Here is an 18,957-nt window from a genome sequence, read left to right as displayed (position 1 = left end):
AACCCTTTATCTTTTTTATTTTTTTTTTTTTTTTATTTTTTTAGTTGCAAAAAGAAGAATAATGTATATTTCATTTTATGTTCATCTTAGAATTCATCATCTCATTACCATTCATCGCTAATGTAGCGTTTTTTTTTGAGGTACTGACACAGAGACTGAGAGGCTGAGATTCAGTATTATGTTTGTTGATTTAGAGACTGGTACTAAAATTTTTGTCTCTATCTCCAAAATTTCAATATTTCAGTACCTCCAAAAAGTAAGGACATAGGAGACTAAAATTTTTAGAAATAAAGACTGAAATTTTAATAACATTTTATACCTAAAATACTCTCATTTCAATTAATTAATTCTAATTTTACCCTTTGTGCAAATTAAATTAGTTTTTCATTCTTGTTTAAATTTTTGTCTCCCATTTTACACCAAACAGAATATTGAGATTTATTTCAACCTCTGTCTCTTAGTCTTTATCTCTCAGTCTTAATCTTTTCGTCTCTGTCTCTCTATCAAACACCATCTAAAGGAATGAATTATTTTTATTAGGTAGAAGTATATAAAGTTCAAATTTAAACATTTACATATTTTTATTTTATTTTGACGTAAATAATATATATAGATGATGAATTTGTCTAAGATGCATAAGGAACTACAAGAAGGTCACATTTCATATATATTGCTGGATTGGATTTGACTTATAACCCAAAAAATGTTGAAATGACAACCCGTGGCCACATTTATTTGACAAGTGTGACATGGAAGTGTAAAACACAGTCATATGTTTCTCTGTTTGTAATGCAAATCAAACTGAATGTTTTGTTTTTCCTTTTCCGCCTTATCCACTATAATCCTGTTTATCCACAAGCCAGTGGAATCCACTGAGCATATATATATTAGAAATCGATAAGTATAGGTATCAAGTTACTTTAGAAATATCTTTAAGCAGATTGTGCTAATCGATGAAGAAGATGATTAAAATTGGTAATACAAATTAAAGTATAATTATTCTTACTCATATGGATATGACTTTATTATTTAGGCCACCTTATTACTTTATTTTGTGTCGGCCAAAGTTTGCATGCAGTTCATTTACAAATTACTATAACCAATTAATAAGCAGAGAAGATTCCGATGAATTGATGAAATATATAATGGACACAGTAATATACACACCTGACCTGAGCTTATTGCAATCTTTTCAAGTTTTAATTTGAACAACTAACTTATCACGTACGTGTCTTTTAATCCGCACAACAGCTAGAAGCTTTATTATTAGCACTTTGCTGGTTGTGGAAAGTGGATTTATATGACTACGCAGCAACCAGTAAATAACATTGCCTAGCTATAGGTCTTTTTATAGGCAAATTATATTCCATAGCCCTTTCAAATTTAAAAAAGAAAATATAAATTAAAAAAAATTAAGCATAATTTAACAACTTTCATCTATCAATTTTACTTAAAATTAACTAAGTTACACTTGAGTTTTTGTTATAATTCAATCAAATAATCATAATATAAATATGTCAAAAGAAAAGTGTTAGAAATCAGTAAATTTTGTGATTTATAACCATTAATTAATTATTATTAGTATTTTTAATGGTACGAGATTACATCTCATAATATTAAATTGAGAAAGTCTAGAGTCAACAACTTTTGTATTTTATGGTTGGCATTTAATCATCAAAAGAAAAGTAGGTGATCTCCCACCATTAAATGTAATCTCGCACCATTAAAAACATTATTAATGACTAGTTAATAGTTACAAAACACAAAAATTACTATCCCCTAATATTTCTCTATAAAATTATTTATTTTTTTTATTAAGTATTGATCAAATTTTAATAAAATTTCTAGACTTTTTTAGTTGAAAATAAGTTAGGTATCAAAAAGTGTATATATATAGTAGTGTGTATAATAAACAGTAACATTTTTAGATAATACTATTGGAAGGTTATTAGGTGTACTAGGAATACCGGTGTTCCAGTTGTTTTAACCGTTGATCTGAATTATAAAAAATATATATAATATATATTAATTAAAATCAACGGTTAAAACAACTGGAACACCGGTGTTCCTAGGTACACCTGATAACTTTCCAATACTATTATCATGAATGAGATACGCTCAACCGCACTAACATTTTCATCACTAATCACTGTGTAGGATCATCAATCATCGTCATCTACATCGTCATCATCGCTATATAACTATATCATCATCACCTTTACTATGGAAAGCTTACTATACTATAAATACCATAATATGTGTATAGCTCTATACCTAGCTATACGAGCAGAACATCCTTAGTTTATTATAGGATATATATATATATATATATATATATACACATAAACATACAAATCTTGCTCCAAAGTAGAAAGCCACTGCAATTAGCCACGCATCACTGTGAACTGCAACTAAAGTTAGCCAGTCCGGCCACTGAGTCCTACAATTGTAAGCAACATGCTTCGCAACAAGAAAGAGCCGTCGTCATCATCATCAGCAACAACCACAGCTACTCACGATCATCGTTCAATTGCAGAAAATATGAATGGACGATATAATAATGATTACAGCACTCAAAGACTGAGTCCCGAAGGACCCGACAGTCAGCATCACTACATAAACTATTGACTACAACCTTGTGTTTCGTCTTTCGTTTTTATGTATCTTCCATTTGCTGCAGTGTGTGTTGAGATCTTTGTTTTTGTAGGTAGTTGTTGTCTGATTTTATATATATATATATACACACAGTCATGAGGGCTTTAGATTTCAGAGACAGAGAGTAGTGTTACTATTATTACCAAAATACCATGGTTTCCAGATTTTGATTCATATCTCATTTTCTGTTTCTCTTTGAGGCATTAATATTAGGTGGATTCTCGTCGAGTACATATGAAATTGGTACATAGAATACATAGACACTCATTGCAACAACCAAAAAAGAAATAAAAAAATAAAAAGAAAAAGTAAGATCAACATGTTAATTTTTTTTTTCTCTGTTTTTATATATGTTTAAAATATGTAGGAGACTGAGAGTAAATACCTAATATTAATAACGAATTGAAAGAATCTGAGAATACAAAAAAGCTTACTTGGTCGTATTCAAATAAGAAGAATGATGTATTGCCTTTAGAGGTTTAAAAGTTTGAATCCCCAAATTTTATAATATTAACTTGATTTAATATTTAAAGAACGTTTAAGAGAATATCTTAAATTCAACTATAGTTACTAAGTTTTGGAGAATTGATTATTGAATAATTGTTTATAAGCTAATAAAAATTAGTTTAGTTGCATGAATAGGGCGGAGAACATGTGATAATGTTTCAATTCTGCGAGTAATTTAGACAATACTTGTATTGACAAGAACTTGATAATTTAATTTGAAAATATTTTTATAGTAATACTAAGGAGACAAAAAAGATGGTCAAAAATGTTAAATAAAATAAGATATTGTTATTTTTGGCTAATTTTGTTAGATTACTAAATATTTTAAATACTTTTAATAGTGAATCTTATTCAAAATTGGAAGAAATCAAAATGTTGAAAGATTGGATCTTTAAGAAATCACGTAGATTGAATTATATTTTAACAAATCCGTGTAGATTGATACTTATCTTATTATTTCATTAGTGGAATATTGAAACTTAAAAGTCATAAGCATGATGTCTTGTTTGTCCTCGTCTGCATCGGCGGCGGCCACCAGAGGTAACCCTAAACCACCGCAAGAACAAGAGAAGCAACTAATCCCAGCGCTCCCGAACGAAGTCGCAGTGAGCTGCTTAGCACGCGTGCCACGCCGCCATTACAAAGCACTTTCCCAAGTTTCGGGACCCATACGCTCCCTCCTGGCTTCTCCTATATTCTATAATGCCCACTCTGCCTTTCATGGCAAGCAACCCTTCCTCTACCTCCATCTCCACCCAAACTGCGGCCTCCCTTCGCAATGGTGGGCGTTCTCCCTAGCCTCTCCTCCATCACCATGCACAAAACTAATGCCCTTTCCCATTCCACCGCTTCCTTCGCCAACATATCAAGCCGCCTATGCCATCCTAGGCCACCACATCTACGTTATCGGCGGCATACTTTCCCAGCAAGTGTGGATCCTCGACTGCCGCATTAACCGCTGGCGACAAGGCCCTAGCATGCTCATCCCTCGCGTCAGTGCATCTACCGCTGTCGCGGACGGCAAGATCTACGTCATGGGCGGACGGGGACGCCAGCTGCCAGATATTTGGGGCGAAGTTCTTGACCCAGCTGTTGGTCGTTGGGTGGAGGCGGATTATAACTGCCTCAACTCAAGCAGTGGAGATGGCACGGAATTCAAGAAGAATAGAGCGTGCTTTACGGTTGGTGCGCGTGTTGTGACGTGCGATGCGAGGAGAGGGGACAAGTTATGGTTGGGGAGAAACGGGTGGGGCTGTTTTGAGCAGTGGCGGATCCACGGGGGACCTAAGGTGGCCATGGTCCCCCCAAATTTTTTTAAAAAAAATAGTAAATAGTAATAATTAATAATATTAAATTTTTTTATATATAATATTAAAAAAAATATAAGTTACAAAATTTTATAAATTAAAATAACTAAAAACTGCACTATGTATTGGATATTTGAATTATTGTTGTTCTTGTTAACAAATAGCTCATTCTAATAATTAATAAAAATGGTTCTATTATACTAGCCCAAGCCCATACTATTAATTAAAGTAACCCTAGTACATTTTTCAAATATTTATTTCAAACTATCATAGGCATAGCGTCACTTTTCTCTCTCTTTTAGTGATTCCCAAACTTTTGGTCTTCTACTCTTCTCATTTTAATTTTCTTTCCATACCAAAACAAGACATATGAAGAAAAACCATTGAAGAGAAGTGAACAACAAAATATTAACCATTGAATGCACAACAAAGATTCAAAGAGGTATATTTCAATTTTTTTTAAGTTAATGACAATGTCAAGTATTATTTACATTATTTATTTAAAATAATTAATTTATTTTTTTTTATAATGGACAGTGTTCAAAGATTGAAGTGAGGACAAAACTCAATAGAATTATTTTTTTGTGAGACTTGGAACAAAAAATAATCAGGTAAATCAATAACTTTATTTTTGGTTATTATATATTTGTGTTTCTAAAATTATTTGTTATTACTCAATAGGTTTAATATTTTTTTTAAGAAAATAATATATATGCAATTATTTTTGTTTTTTTTTTGTTAGATAGTTCAAGTTAAGTTAAAAATGTCAAAGATGAAAACAATTCACTCATTTTTCAAGAGAAAAGAGAGAATATATGATGAACAAAATTCAGCTTCAGATTCTTTGAGTAATGTTCAAAATATTATTGAACAACCTGTGACACAACTTGTTGAGCAAGATATTCAACCCCTGCTTCCAAAATAGCAAGGACTGAAATAGATCAAGTTAATATTGATACATTGATGCGTGATCCCGGAAAGCGTCCGCAAATTTGGAATTATCCTATCAATCAACAAGATGAAATTCGTAGAGCATACATAAAGTTTGGACCATAAAGTTTTAGTATGTAGTTGAACATTGACTTTTATATAATATAATTACTTTTTTGATATATATGCTACAAATCATATTTTGTTAATTTTTTGTTATATTTTATATTTAATTGGCCCCCCTGTTATAAAATTTCTGGTTCCGCCACTGGTTTTGAGGATGGTTTCTTTTATACATTGGAGTACCCGGACAAGCTGGTGGGGCACGAATTGGGGGACATGGAGGAGTCGGTTGAGTATTGGGGGAAGCCTTGGGCGGTGAAAGGGTTGTTGGATTTGCCCATGTGGTACTCAATAGGCACTAGGAGGAGGCCCAAGCAACTGGCTGGTTCCGGAAGCAATGGGAGGAGCTTGTTTCTGGTTTGGATTCATTATTGGAACCAACAATATGAGCTCTGGTGCTCTCAACTGGACCTCAACAACACAAAGAGGGGTGATGATTGGCAGCTTTCTGCCACTCCTTCTTCGTCCCACAAAATCTTCTCTTCTTTTGACCAATTCACCATTGGCGGCAGTTTAGTAGTTCATGACTTGTGATGTTTTGCTCTTCATCGAGGAGGAATCATATTCGAAGTGGCATTTTATGATTTTTTAGAGTTTTCTTTTAGTTTAAAAAATATCTTTTCAAAGGTCCATAACTCAACTTTTTTCTCTTCTCTTTCTTCGTGAGCTTTCTTCTCTTCTCTTTCTTTTTTTATGGTGTTCTTCTCTTTCTTCGTCAGCTTTCTTCTTTTCTCTTTCTTCCTTTATGGTGTCACTTTCTTCTCTTCTTTCTCTCTCTCCCTTTGAAACCCTATTCATTTCCTCGAGCTTCACCAAATTGAACTTCTTTCTCCCTTCTTTCCCTTCTTTTGGATAACTCTTGACTCTTGCCACCTCTGTCATCGTTCGTCTGCTCTCTCTCTTGTTCTTTTTCTTTCGTTCTTGTCCTATTCCCTTCTCTCTCTTTCTTTTACAAACCCTCAGATCTCATTCTGATTTCACTTCATTTTAATTCTCTGGAATTTTAATGCATCTTCTATAATGTGAATCATGAAACGGTCTCTGGAGATTAGGATGAAAATCTATGGAGTTACAGAGAGGCGCTGAGAAGGAATGATCGATTGTTGTGATGAAATCTAGCAACAGATCTCATCGGAAGAATCTTTTTCATTTTCTATTTCATCAGCTCTGGTTTTCTTTTGTCTGTCGAATGGAGCTGTACGGGTGATCCAACGAGGGTTCCCAATCTGATCAATGGCTAGAGTGGATCGGAATTTGACTCAAAGGTATGATATTATGTTAAATTTGATATAATGCCCCAACCGCTCTGTTTTTTTTTATTTTTTGTTTATAAAATAAAATATGAAAATTGTTTCCCTTTTTTCTCAATGTTTGTGATTTTTTGCGACTGTAATTTGTCTTATAAAAGAATGTGGGGTATTGTGAAGTGTGTATGATCCTGATTTTAAAAAATACAGAGGTTGCGTGGCAAATGAGATTGGCTGCTGCAGAGGAATTTTATCCCCAAAGACTTGGTGAGGCTGATTGTATCTACTATTTGAGGACTGGATTTTGTGGCTATGGTTCCCGCTGCCGTTTCAACCATCCCTGTGACCGGATCGAGGTAAAATTTATAGTTCGTTTGATTTTTAAGTTTGTGGAGGATTTTTTGTTGTGTTATTTTTGTGCTTGATGTGATCATCAGTTTTTCTTAGTGTAGAAAATGAAGAACCTTTTCATTTTCTATTCCATCAGATCCGGTTTCATTGTGTCCGCCCAATGGATCAATACGGCCGATTGAGCGAGGGTTTCCGGTCTGATCTGGCGAGTGTTGAGATTATTGAATCAAATGTCTTTTTGTTTGATGGGGTTTCCCTTGAATCACTATTCTTTTTAATCAATTGAAATATGAGATTCATATATTTGCAGTGGTCTAATAATTTCGTGATATGTGAATGTTGGTGTTGTTGCTAGGGCTGGAGGATAGGAGTACCTGGAGCCAATTGGCCAGCCTTTGTGCCAGGTGCTTAATATAGTTCTGGTTATACTTTTGATATGTGTTAATATTCCCTTTCACAATTGATTCCTGTGATTTCTTGTTTTATATATGAAAGGATGTGTTCCGTGGTAATCTATAATTCTATTGTATGTGTGTAGTTTGGAATAATCTTGAATTTTTATTTTGACTCATATTTATAGTTTGAGATTCTTTTTGTGTGTTGATTACTAGGTTTACTTGATCCAGATTCCTAAACAGGTAGAGTATATTAATTTTATTTGTTCCTTTAAAATGATGTAGTTATCACTTACACTTCTAACCTGGTTGACAAATTCTGACCCAGGATCTCAACCAGTGTTCTCCTGATGTACGAATTTTCTCTATCCTTGCTTCTAAATTTTTTTTATCTTTTTTATTTGGAGTTTTCAGTTGCATTTTCTTGCCCAGGATTTGAGCTGTTTTATTTTATAAAAGTTAAATTATATTAAGAATAATAATTGTCAGTTGTATCCTGATTCTATTGATTGGGTTTTGTTTTGATGGTAGTTGCTAATTCATTTAGTTCTATTTTGTGTTTGAATTATGTACGTTGTCAATTTTCTATTTCTCTAATAAGTTGATGTTGTGCTTTATAAACTGATAGAGTGATAGAATAATAAATTCCCTTTGCAAAACTCATTAAATTTTTTGTGGAAGGTTTTTCGTTCAGCATAAAGCTGTTGAGTGATGTTTGTTGTTTTATAATGCTTCAAGTGTTTTTGTCTCTTTCATTTGATGAAGATCTTGGGATGTCTGAGAAGAAAGACGAAAGAGAAGTACACGTGAATTGATCGCTAAGACAAAAGAGAAGGTAATTTTTATTTATAAATCATTTATTATATAATATGTTTGTGTATTTGGATTACAGGGAGTCAACATTGATTCTTGGATTGATAGGGTGTGACAAATTTTTTTTAATTATTTACTTTTTAAAATGGGAAAAAAACCTTTTTTTTTGGAAATATTATTAGTTATTAAAAAATTTCAATTTTGAGACTTTTAGATGTGTTTGAGGACTGCAATATAAGAAAGAGAACAAAGATTATTCAAACACACCTAGAAACTCTACTGTTTATTGGATCAAATGCTTATCTGTTGCATTACTTGAACTTTCCGATGTGTCCCTTGCACCTGTGCTGAGGAGTACCTTATGCCCTTGCCAGCAGTCAGGCTTCTGTAGAGGCTGCAAATCCCATTGAACTTTACTGTGAGCCTTTGAGGTCTCTCTATTCTGTTGGAAGGTGAATTTAATTTCAAAATCCCTCTATCAATTTCTGTTTCTGAACTTTTTATCTTTTTTATTTGGGATTTTAAGTTGTGTTTCCTTTGCCGATGATATGAGTTGTTTTGCGTGTTTGTTTTTAATCAAGGTAAAGGATCTTAGCTTTTAGGCAGGCTTGACCTTCTAGTAAGCGGATCATCAGGTGTGTGGAGTTGTGGTGGCCTGTATCCATTGCAAAGCAAAAGAATATTTTCGACGGTTGTGTTTTGGACTATGTCAGCTTCGATTTGCTTAATTATATATCACTATTGTTGAATATCAGATTAGAGATATAGGCTATATATAAGTTATTCTGAGAGATATAGGCTTTATATAAGTTATTCTGTTTTGATATAGTTTCTATTTTTAGATATCTGATTCTGTTGTATCTCCTAGTATTAAGGGATTTTATTTCTGTACTTATGTGTGTGTATATATATATATATATTGACACTGAGAGATGATTCTCTCAAGGAATTCATCCAAAACACAATCCTTGTCTCACTTCATTCGTGTATTTCAAGTTGGTATCAGAGCGGCGGGTTCCGACCTGGCTCTGGTTTCTATTTGTTTTTCTTCTTTTTCGGCTGTAATCTCTTAGTTGTGTTCCCTTTTCCCACAAGCTGACACTATCAGTTGTGTCTCTTCATCATAAATCGTTTTTCCTGCCAAAACCTTGTCAAACATCAGACCCACTCCGAAACAACCCCCAGAATCAGAACCGGAAAGCCAAGTTCGGCCTGTCCCCAAAATTTTACTGCCGTTAACCGCCGCACGCGCCGACACGCGCCGCCCCTTTTCCTGCGCGTGGTCCTCACGCGCCTCCGCTCCAGACACGCGTGAACGTCATGCTCCGCTGCCCAGGCTTTTTCCGGTCCTCGTTTCCCTTCTGCAGGTGTTTTCCAGCTATTTCTGAGTGTCTGCCATCATGTCTTCTGAGGTAACCCCCGACACCAACTCCAATGGTGACAAATCGGTTGTTCTAACATCTGTTGTTTTTGGAACTGCTACAATGACCTCTGAAAAATTGATGGGTGCCAAAAATTACCTTTCTTGGGCTGATTCTGTGGAACTTTGGTTCATGGGCCAAGGCTATGAAGACCACCTTACTAAATCTGTTGATGATGTTCGCTTTGCTGACAAAACCACTTGGAAGAAGATTGATGCCCAGCTATGTAACCTTATGTGGCAGACCATTGATCCACCAACGCTGACTATGTTTCGAGCTTACAAAACTTGCAAGACTTTACCATGTTGCTAAGAAGTTATGTAGTTTACAGCTTCAAGGAACTGATATGAAATCTTATGTTGGGGCTGTGGAAGCTGTCAAGGAAGAGTTTTCGACTCTCCTTCCCTATGTGTCTAATGCTAATAACCATCATGCTCAACAGGAAAAGTTATTTTTGATACTTACGTTACTTGGGTTGCCAGCTGAACTCGAATCTCTTCGGCAACAAATATTGGGCACCTCACCCGTTCCTTCCCTTGAGGACGTATTTGCATGACTCTTGCAATCCGGCCCCTTTCTTGAGAACCATACTTTCGACCAAACTGCATTGGCATCCCAATCTTCTTCTCAAGTGTCCTTTCAAGTGCCCACTCGCGACGGCCGTGGGGGTCGTGGTAATGGTCGTGGTAATCGTACTCGCCTTAGTTGTACCTATTGCCATAGGATTGGTCATACTCAGGATAAATGTTATGCTCTCCATGGTCGTCCTACCAAGGTAGCTAATGTTGTCCAAACTAATGAGCCACCTGACGTTCACTCTGCCGCACAACCACACAGGATATTTGTCTCTGGCAATGATTATGATGAGTTTCTCAAGTACCAAGCTTCAAAGCAGGCATCTACTCCCATTGCTTCGGTGGCCCACTCTGGTAATTTTGTTGCTTATATCTCTCATTCCTCTCCTCTTGGACCATGGGTCCTTGACTCAGGTGCTTCTGATCACATCTCTGGTACTTCTTCTGTCCTCTCTAAACTTGAACACCCTGCATTTCTTCCTTCTATCACTTTGGCTGATGGTTCTAAATTGGTGCTAAGGGAATAGGTCAAGCTACTCCGCTTCCTACATTACCTTTAAAATCTATTCTTTACATGCCCAATTGTCCTTTCAATTTGATTTCTATTAGCCAACTTACTCGTTCTCTTAATTGTTCTATTACCTTTTTTGCTGACTCCGTCATTGTGCAGGATCGAGGGACGGGACAAACGATTGGTACAGGATGTGAGTCTCAAGGACTGTATCAGCTTGCCCTACCCACTACTACTGTGTCTTCTGTTGCTGCTGTTGAGTCTTCGGACGTGGTCCATTGTCGCCTGGGACATCCCAGCCTCTGAAGTTACAAGCTATGGTCCCGAGTTTATCTCGTCTTACTACCTTAGAGTGTCAAACTTGTCATTTAGGTAAACATGTTCGTAGTTCTTTTTCAAGTTGTGTCAATACACGAGCTACGTCTCCCTTTTCTGTTATTCATTATGATGTATGGGCACCTAATCGTGTTACTTCTCATTCTGGTTTTCGTTATTTTGTCACCTTTATTGATGACTTCTCTCGTTGCACTTGGTTATATTTAATGAAGGACAGATCTGAATTATTTGCACATTTCAAGTCTTTCTGTTGTGAAATTCAAAACCAATTCAAAACTTCAATTAAAATTTTACGAAGTGATAATGCTTGTGAGTATTTTTCAGTACCCTTTTCGTCTTACTTGTCCTCCCAAGGCATTCTACATCAGTCATCTTGTCCCCATACCCCTCAACAGAATGGTGTGGCTGAGCGTAAACATCGTCACTTGATTGAAACTACTCGCATTCTTCTTCTCCATACTCATGTTCCCCTTAAGTTTTGGGGTGAGGCTGTTCTGACTGCATGTTATTTAATTAATCGTATGTCTTCTTCTGTTTTGCAAAATCAAGTTTCTCATTCCATTTTATTTCCTCATGAGCACATTTTTTCTCTTCCACTACGAGTATTTGGTTGTACTTGTTTAATCCATGATCTTACCCCAGGCAATAACAAGTTAACTGCTCGCTCTATCAAATGTGTTTTCTTAAAGTACACTCGATTTCAAAAGGGTTATCATTGTTATTCTCCAGCTCTTAATCGTTTCTTCGTGTCTGCCGATGTCACTTTTCTTGAGAATACTCCTTTTTTCTCTACACCTGACATCACTTCACCTTCCATTACGGAGGTGCTTCATGTTCCTTAGTTAGATGGGCCTCCTATTCCCACAAAACCTCTCCAGGTTTATCATCGCCGCCCACGGCCTGCAGTCCAAGATAACTCATCTCTTGAATCCATGGTTGAATCATCCTTGGATCCTTCTTCGGGAGTTAGCAGTAGTCCTCCTATTGCTCTTAGACAAGGTACTCGTTACACCCGTAATTCTAATCCTATTTATAATTTTCTTAGTTACCATCGTTTATCATCTTCGCACTATGCTTTTACCTCCTCTTTGTCTTCTGTTTCTATACCCAAAACAACAGCAAAAGCTTTTTCACATCCAGGGTGGCGCCAAGCTATGACTGAGGAGATGTCTGCCTTACATTCTACTGGTACTTGGGATCTTGTTCTATTGCCACCAGACAAATCTACTGTGGGTTGTCGTTGGATCTATACTATTAAGGTCGGCTCAGACGGAACCATTGATTGATTAAAAGCTCAGACGGAACCATTTAGACGAAACCATATCTTGTTGGCAAGAAGGATCCATGTGAGGTGTTGGGCAATGGTATTTCTTGTTATGGAAATTGTTCCGATGTGAAGACAAACTGCGGACCTTTTATTGATTTTCTTGGTGAAAAGGATGCTGGAGTTTCTGGATTGGATGATATAAGCAGCGAAGTTGATATTATGAAAGAGAAAGGCAAAACTGTTGATGATAGTGTACCTGTTGATGGGGAGTGCAACCTCGAAATTAAGGTCCTCTTGAATTCTCCTCCGACTGAAACTACGGTAATTTGTTTATTTTGGAGAGATTTAAATTATGAATGTGTTGGTTGGTTAAATTATCTACTGTGTTTCAGGAATTAGGGATGACTGTAAATTTTTTTGGGCTGGAAAATTAGGATGATGCGCCTCTTTATATGGTTGCATGTTCTCTCCTGTATGCATTTATTTAATTATTCAATTCTTTTGCATGACAGGAAGTACTTTTTGTTGTTCTTGATGGATCCCCTGTTCATGTGATTAAGAAAGAGACTGCTGAAAATCTTCTTAAAGGTGCAAAGGTTAAGAAAAATCTGAAGAAAACTTCCATAGGCACTGAATCCAATGTTACAAATGAGTATAAAGATGCTGTCTTTCTATCCCATCTATTTTTTTAAACTGTGTCCAAAGACTAACATGGTTTGATAGTTTCCTTTTGTTTGTTTCTATTTTGCTAGAAATTGTACATAATGTCTTGTATAAATGATGTGATATAGTCAGGTTACGAATTCTAGCCTTATTTTTTTTTATTTCTAACTATGATGTATATGTATATGTATGTTTATGTGAAAGCACAAGAGTAAATGAAATCTGGCAACTTTTCTATTTGTGTAGTGTGTATTTTTAATTTTATTAATAGTTATTTTATAATTATTTGAGTATCCTAGCAAGGTATTTTTTTAATCTCATATCTTGATGATGATGATAATAATAATAATAATAATAATAATAATAATAATAATAATAATAATAATAATGGCCATCTTAATAATAGCAGGATCCATATCAAAGGGTAAAACATATAAGATTACTGTGAATTTGAAACAAAAAATTATATGTTATTCTTTTATTTGGCTATGTAATTAGGTATATTGTATTATTGGGTATAACTTTGATGCTACATTTTAGGAGTCGGGTTTTTCTACATATTTTTTTTAGATTAGTTTCAGATGCATATTAGATATCTGAATTTTAAATTTTTTTTCATAGATATATTTATATACGTGTGTGTCTTTATATATGTGTGTAGTTTTGTTTGTTGAAGTGATTGGTTGGTATTATTTAATAAATAAAATGACTCAAGTATCATGTTGAAGATTTTTTGTTACATATTGGTATATTTATCTTCTATTATTTTTGTGAGACAAATCAAGTTTAAATGTTTCAATTATGTGCTTTAGCAAGGTTATATAGAAAAGAATGTTTAAAAAAAAAAACGAAGTCAAAAATCTCAATATTTACATAATTCGTGTAATTTTTCTTTTCATGTATTTCTCAACCAAGTGTTAGATATAGTATATATTGTATTGTGCTTATTGTTTGTGATATTTTGTTGAAAATGTTATTTCTTCATTACCTAGCACTACATCCACAAATATTATACGTTGTTTTTTTTTTCTAATGGTTAAATATTGTAACTTTTCCTTTCTTTTCACTTATTACATTTCTTGTTATTATAATTATGATCTTTTTTATATATGGACTTTTTTTTTTAATAATTTTTCTTAATACTATCTTCTTTCTTTTTTTATTTGAATGTTCTTTTTATTTTTTTAAATGTCAAATAATATAGGTGTTGATCGAGATGCCGGTGATCTAACACAATTTATTAGCATCAAGTATTATCATATGTTTTAAATATTTGCATATTAGTTTCTTTTAAATTTTTTAGAATTACATGTTTTATGCTTAATTTTTATTTCTATATTATTTTTTATTCTTTTCTGATTTAATATTACATTAGTTTACATGTGTTCTTGAATTTATATCTCTTAATGTAAACTAATTAGTGGTTAGGTTTGTTACATTCAAACTGTATTGAGTAGAATAGTTAATTTGCATTTTAGAATATTTTATATATCATCATCTTACATTTTTTATTGTTGTAATATTTAATTTTATGATATTTTTTCTATAAATTAACATTAAAATAAATAGATATGTTGTTCTACATTATGACAAGACCTTGACTAAATATGATGTCAAAATTGATCGATTTATAAATTTGTATAATTATATTTTCATGTTTATTGGTTACTTTATTTTTTATGGACTAATTATTACTTTTTTTACACAGCATATCTCATATCACTTTACTAGGTTACTACTTAATACTGGAGGATCAGAATATTAGAAGTTTGTTATTAAGGACTCAGAGATTATTAAAAGCTTTACAATGAATGTGCTAAAAGCTAAAGTAAAGGCAGGAACTGAGAAAACAAAATTGGTCTTAAATAGAAAAATTTTGTGAAAATGTATAAACTTAAAGTTGTATACTCATGTGTTTTTAAGATGGTTTTGAAAAAAAAATCATCTAATTCAAGTTTCTGTAACTAGAAAGTAATTATTTAGGTGAATTCTCAACTTTCTAGTTTACTTTTGGGATGTGTATCATATTTTAGAACATTAATTTTTCATCCTCTAGAATACATAATATGTACAAGTATAATTATCTGTGCACGTGATAAGATTGAAATTATAATTTTAAATTATTTTTTTAAAATTAATTTAAATTATAATAATTTGATTAATAAAAAATTAATATGTTATGTATTTTTTATTTTTTTTAATCGTGTTAATTAGATTAACTCTAAAATAGTTATTAATTGGTTTTAATAATCTACTTTTTTCAATAAATCAGACATATATACCGATTGTGATTATAAATAATATAGTAATAGTTAAATCCATCAATAAATATATTGGCTATTATCATACTATAAAACAAATTAAATATAAAGGCTATTAGCACGCACTTATAAATCTATAAAATCGCACTGTCTTTTACACAACTAGAAAATGGATTAATACAGACAGATTTACAGACGGATTTAGTCTTTATTATAGACGGATTTTTGGTTACCGACGAAATTACCAACGGATTTTGTCCTTCTGTAAAAGCCCCGTCGGAAATTATTTACCGACGGATTTTTTTTCCGTCGGAAAATTACAGACGGATTTTTACCAGTTACCGACGGATTTTTCCTCTGTAAATTTTCTATCCATTTTCCAAAGGCGACGAACTTTCCGACGGATTTTCCGTCTGTAATTACAGACGGATTTTCCGACAGATTTTCCGTCTATAATTACAGACAGATTTTTCGACGGATTTTCCGTCTGTAATTACAGACGTTTCTTTATAATAAGAAGCAATTATTTCCATGCAATAATACAATCTAAATACATTAGATGACAAATAACTACTAGTGGACTCATCAAGATTCAACATCCTAATTTATGGATAGCTTCATTCTTTCTTGAGCTTCTTAGTGATGATGGCAATATACTTGCTTCTTGAGATTCTTGGTCCATCAAAATTATTCGCTGCTTCCCACTTTCTGAACAGAGGATGTCTACATTACTATATCTGATCTACACTCAGACAACAAATAAGACAATTATTAGAAAAAAGAACCAAAAAGGAGTTGTTACCACTGCAGTTACTTTTTAAAGATCATGAACGCTGCCAAATAGCAATAAATAGTTTTTGAGAGAGAGAGAGAGAGAAACCTGAAAGTGTTGCTAGTGAAAATCTGAATTGCAGAAAATAGTTTTTGTTGAATATATAGTATTCCTCTCTCTCTCTCTCTCCCTCTCTCTCTTGATGTATTATATGAATGAGGCAATGGTGGCAAAAATGTATAAGAGTTTTACACTATTATTATCAATCACATACTACTTCTATAGTGTGGCAGCGCATAATTAAATATTTGTACAGGTGTAACAGAACCATAGCTCATTACAGCCAACATTAGTCAATTCACTGAGCGCACTCTTGGTCTAAGTGGAATTCATCCCCAATTTAACTCCAAAAGTTCAGTCCAAGTATTGCCTCCTAAATATATTTTGAAGCATTCTAGAAGCATTCATGAAAACTATGAAAGCTAACCTTTAGACTTGGTAGAAAAGGAATTAACATCAGAACTCAATCTGGAACCAGTTCCACTACTGGAGATGCTTGTATCATTAAAGCTATTCTCAAATATTCCCGAGCCCATTGACTGTAATGGGCCAAAACCTCCTTTATAATTATCACCTCTGTTCTTTATAATCTGTATATTACATGAATTGCCTTTTGATTAAATGATGCACACTATTAAAATTTAAAATAAATAAAAATTAAAAAGAAAATCACATCCAGTCATACCTTGTTTTTATCAATCTCATTAGCTTTCCTTTTCATTTCATCCTTTGCTTCTCTAATCTTGTCCTCCCTCATCTGTCTGTGCAGCTTCTCTTCATGACTCTCCATCTCACAGTATTGCTTAACTTGTGCAACAGTCACATTTTTCTTGTGTCCAAGAGAGATTAAAATCGGGTCAAATGCACATTTGCAAATACTTTCTTCAAAGTAGTCAGAATATTCAGGTACCTAAAATGTTAAAGGATTAAGGAATAAACTAATTGTAAGCTAAATTTTGACAGAAATTTCATCAATGGTTCCAAATCAGAGATCAAAGCTAAATGTTACTATAAAGATTAATGTTACTAAATGCAACCTCCGAAGTAAGAATGCAAAGTCATGTACCAAAATATTTTACCATTAAAAGTTAAAACTAAAAGGGAAAACAACAGAAAGAGAGGAAACTTAGAATACAAGGCATAGAAAAAGTCAATGAAATAACTGATTTAGGCGAACAAGCTGTATAAGTTCAAGGACAAAACTGACATTGCACATATCCAGAAGACTAACCAATTGAAGGGTCACCCTTAGCAATGTATGAAAGAACATCAATCTCATGAAGTGCTGCCTAAACAAACTGGGCTGCACTTTTTTGGATCTTGAGAGCAACATATGACTGCCAAAAAAATTAAAACAGAAGCAAAATACTAACTTAGAGATTATCTAAAAATGAAAATACTGGTTCACTAAAATAATAAAAAGTAATTAGAATTTTTTGTGACATAATTAAAAATGAAGACGCATAGCCGTAAATGTTTAACCTTTAAAGAAGATTTACGAATCAAACATGAATACTGAATAAAGGTCAAAGGATAAAACTTAGTTATTTCCAATTTCCATATACATCCCACACTATCTACCTTCCAACAAAGTTAAATATAATGAATGCATTATAAACAAACAAAAGAAAACCAGAATCAGTTTTCATTTTCTCATGAGATCCCATGTGTTTAATGTTACAACAAAGGAGCATGAGATATAGACCAAATCAGCATAAGAACCTATTCAAGGATTAAAAACAGAATTAAAAAAATAAATACTGCAATCAGCAATTCAGCATCCAAAAAATAATATATCATTAAAGTTCAAACAAGGAAAATAACCAAAAAAGCCATCAGATCAACGAAGGACCTCATCAATATTGATTTTATCCATTGACATTAGGTAGCAAATTTAGCATTCTTATCTAAGAATCCAGTAAATATAGTAGTTTCTAACGCAGTATTCTATCAACAGAAAAGAGAAAACATGTGAATACATACATAGTGAAGGAACTTACTGATAAAACATTGTCAATCTCATTTTCTGATGCATGTTCTGAAATATGACGTAAAATATTTTAGGGGAAAAAAGGAGGGATTTATTAAAATAAGAGTAAAAAAAGGAGGGATTTATTTATTTATTTTGAAGGTTGTGAAGAACACACCATTTTCCATCATGGATTGCAATTGCTTGACTGCATCCTGGTTGCAAATACCCATCTTCAACTGAAACAAGGACAAATCTGCAACTGGGTTCTTGAAAAAGTGTGACCTTTAACACTAGCACAGGAAGATTCTACCCATTAAAGAAAGAGAAACTAAAATTGATTGATTCAGGTTCCCCAATGGGTTAGAGAAGAAGGTGAGGGTTGCTAATGCTTCTCCACCATGAAAGGATTCAAACTTTGTTTTGTTCAAGTCATGTGAAAGCATGGAAGGGAAAGGGTGGTGGTGTTGTTTTTGGAAAAAGTATAATCAAAAGCTGAAAAATATATATAGGACTACTAAATTTCAACATCATCAACAACCACCTTAGATTATTTTTCTGTTACATAACTCCAATTATTAATAAGATACACACCAATTAATTAAAACACTTTTTCATAAATAAATAAAGAACTAGTTAACCTTGGTAAGAAGGATTTGGGCTCCTGCATATTTAAGATCCCAATTAAATTCTGTTACGCTAGCACTTATCGATTCTTCTTGTATGTACTTCAAATACGCAGGCTTCCTCGTAGCCATGTATAACCATGTTGCTGCCCACATAAGTTCATCCTG

General features: G+C 33.5%; 2 protein-coding genes and 1 long non-coding RNA gene across 3 annotated transcripts; 1 reads left to right on the top strand and 2 right to left on the bottom strand.

The window, feature by feature from the left end:
- The first annotated feature begins 3,989 nt into the window (after positions 1-3,989).
- Positions 3,990-6,056, top strand: LOC107468219 (F-box/kelch-repeat protein SKIP6-like). Its single transcript, XM_052255248.1, has 2 exons — positions 3,990-4,343; positions 5,679-6,056. The coding sequence occupies exons 1-2, from the start codon at positions 3,990-3,992 to the stop codon at positions 6,054-6,056; spliced, it is 732 nt and encodes a 243-aa protein (XP_052111208.1).
- Positions 6,057-15,897: 9,841 nt separating this feature from the next.
- LOC107468354 (coatomer subunit delta-like) lies at positions 15,898-17,058 on the bottom strand. The gene is made up of 3 exons (XM_021132424.2): positions 16,880-17,058; positions 16,622-16,784; positions 15,898-16,104 (listed from the first exon to the last, which is right to left on the bottom strand). Exons 1-3 carry the CDS (start codon positions 16,982-16,984, stop codon positions 16,094-16,096), a joined length of 279 nt encoding a protein of 92 aa, XP_020988083.2. The 5' UTR covers positions 16,985-17,058; the 3' UTR covers positions 15,898-16,093.
- A 377-nt stretch (positions 17,059-17,435) lies between these two features.
- On the bottom strand, positions 17,436-18,651 carry LOC127743244 (uncharacterized). The gene is made up of 3 exons (XR_008004634.1): positions 18,342-18,651; positions 18,195-18,232; positions 17,436-17,531 (listed from the first exon to the last, which is right to left on the bottom strand). It is a non-coding gene; the product is annotated as an uncharacterized LOC127743244 (long non-coding RNA).
- Between the last annotated feature and the right edge of the window lie 306 nt (positions 18,652-18,957).

The sequence above is a fragment of the Arachis duranensis genome, chromosome 10 (assembly GCF_000817695.3).
Source record: "Arachis duranensis cultivar V14167 chromosome 10, aradu.V14167.gnm2.J7QH, whole genome shotgun sequence".
Taxonomy (NCBI): domain Eukaryota; kingdom Viridiplantae; phylum Streptophyta; class Magnoliopsida; order Fabales; family Fabaceae; genus Arachis; species Arachis duranensis.
This window is presented reverse-complemented; position numbering and strand designations above follow the sequence as displayed.